We start from the raw sequence: 2468 nt of genomic DNA, 5'->3' as shown, positions 1-2468 counted from the left end.
CGCCAAGACCAAGTGAAATGTTAAATATAAATCCTCACTCAGCTCTGTGCTTTGCCCAGAGGTGTGACCAGCAGGGGACAGTGAGCTTCCCCAGTGGGGGAACGGGTCCTTCCCCAGTAGGGGAACGGGTGCCTCACTAGGGTCCTCCTGGTGGCGGCCTTCTGTCTCACAGTCACACTCCCATATGGCGCCCTCTACTGGTTTTTCAACATAATCTGATCAATCATGCTAACAAATTGTCTTTAAAAAATTATTGAAGGGCAGCCCTTTGGAAGACAGTGGTCAGGGGAAGAAATTACCAAGAGCTGCACATCTGAGGCCTCAGAAAGATGGAATTGCTACAGCTTGACCTCAACTTAAGAGAAGCATTTAGAGTGATCTGAGAAACTCCTGCCCCAATGATGGTGGTCTTCCCTGGATACTGGAGGTCTAGGTCCTATGCAGAGGCAGGCTATCAGGACCGCTAGAGGGCTGACTTATAGCTTCTAACACCATGAGCCAGTGTTACCAGGGCTGATTCCTTGTACTAATTCCTAGAGATTCATGGACTTATTACAGAGAAAGTTATTGTGATTAGTGGATTAGACATTATAATCTGACTGGTAATAAATAAGTTTGGTTTTGTATTCTAAGCAAATAAAAAACAATCATTACAATATCAGTAATAATATTAACTAATATTTATTGAGTGTTTATTATGTGCTAGGCCCTGTGCTAAAATACTTTACATACATTAACTCATTTAATCCACATAGGAGCTCTGAGGGAAAAGGATGATTATGACCCCCCATTTTAGAGACAAAGGAGCTGGGGTTTAGGTTAAGATTCCTTGCTTGTGGTCACCCAGCTTGCAAGTGACCAAACTAGGGCTTGAACCCAGGTCTCTCTGGTTCCAGAGTCTGAGTGTCCAGCAGTATGCCCTAAACACCACTGCTGGAGGGAAATCAGCTCTGGAATTTGGGGTATAGCTCTCTTGGAACCACACTGTCGTAATCCAACAACTGTCAGGGCATCGACAATGGGAACTTACTCTCCACAGAAATAGGTGTGGATCTGGCTTCAGAAATCCTTTTGGGGCAGGGATGGAGGGATTTCTGGACCCTTGAGCCCTGAAAGGGCTCACATAAGGCTCAGCTTCCAAGGGGATGTGGGTGGGAAAGGAAAGTGGAGCTCAATAATACTGCCTTATATAAACCAGACTGTGACATTTTTCAGTTTGTGTTGTCCATGGACTATCACAACAGAAGCATTTTCTTAAAGATAAAGCTAAATACAGCAATATTAATTACAGATACAGCTCATTGGTTTATGCAATCCCTTCCCAACAATTCGAAGTGATTCTTGTCATCCTGGAATCTAAACACTTTATCACTATCCCATACTGGACAGCATTAGACACATGGAATAGGAGGGTGCAAACCTTTGGGATGTCACACGATAGCAGCAGCAGGTAGAAGACCAAATATCTTATGGTTTTCATAAATAGGAGGGGAAACGTTCCCCTTACGTTTTGAATATTTAAAGTTCTTTCCACTGTCAAGGTGTTGGGCAGAACTGGTGACCTTCTGTCTTTCAGACTCTCAGCTCTAGTGGTGGCAAATCTGATGTCCTGTCAGTCTGCACACTTTGGTCCATGTCTAGATGTCCATGATTTTCAGGACAGGTACTTCAACATTCTGATGTTGTTTCTTTTTTTTTTTTTTTTATAGGAGGGAGTCAGTGGGTAGCTTAAAGTCATGGTTTAAAGCCATGGTTTCATCTCTGAACTGCTGGGTAGACTAGAACACAGGAGGACACATTGGATGTGGATGAACAGTGAACCTGACTGTGGTGATCTCAATGCTTTGACAAATGCAACCCCAGAAACACACGGCTCTTCTTCTTCCTTTTTTTAAATTTAAAGAGAACTTTAGTCAATTCACTGCCATTTAAAATAGAATACATAAGTGCAGGGGCATTTGATGTGTCTGTGATCCCTCCTTCCTCAGAGGAAAGGAGCTTGGGGCGATTCCTCATCCCTGGGATCCCAAGAAATCCCACTGGAGTCTCCCTAGACCAGCCTTCCCCTTCTGTTTTACGAATGCAGTATGTTTTCTGTGACGGTGCTGCCTCCGCCGCTGATGACAAAGCTCCGCGAACTGGACACCACACGTGCTGGGGACATCTCTTCGGGGTCCTCCATCTCTGGCTGGTGGTCCCCACCCACAGGCCCTTGCAGGCCCGGGTCCTGGATGGTCAGTTCTGAGTCTATCTCCCCGCACTGCAGTGGGAGTAACGCCTGGTGTCTGGTCAGGGTGTCATTGCTTTTCTGGGCCTCCAGGGAATTCTGGTGCGTGGCATTCCTGTGGGCCATGGCGTTCTTCTGAGGCTCGTCAAAGCTCAGCGAGAAGGTGACCGTGCCACTGCCGAAGATGACCTTCTGCTTGCATCTGGGCTGCTGCCGCGAGTGCTGCTGCGGTTGCTGCGGG

General features: G+C 46.4%; 1 protein-coding gene across 1 annotated transcript in view; it reads right to left on the bottom strand.

Annotated features, from left to right (window-relative positions):
- Nucleotides 1-2074: 2074 nt before the first annotated feature.
- The window catches only part of CASR (calcium sensing receptor), a 33375-nt gene continuing 32981 nt past the window's right edge, over nt 2075-2468 (bottom strand). The window contains 1 exon segment of the mRNA XM_021709937.1: nt 2075-2466. Coding sequence (XP_021565612.1) covers nt 2075-2466 — 392 coding nt within the window.

The sequence above is a fragment of the Carlito syrichta genome, unplaced genomic scaffold (genome assembly GCF_000164805.1).
Source record: "Carlito syrichta isolate Samal-C Ts95f unplaced genomic scaffold, Tarsius_syrichta-2.0.1 Scaffold287760, whole genome shotgun sequence".
NCBI lineage: Eukaryota > Metazoa > Chordata > Mammalia > Primates > Tarsiidae > Carlito > Carlito syrichta.
This window is presented reverse-complemented; position numbering and strand designations above follow the sequence as displayed.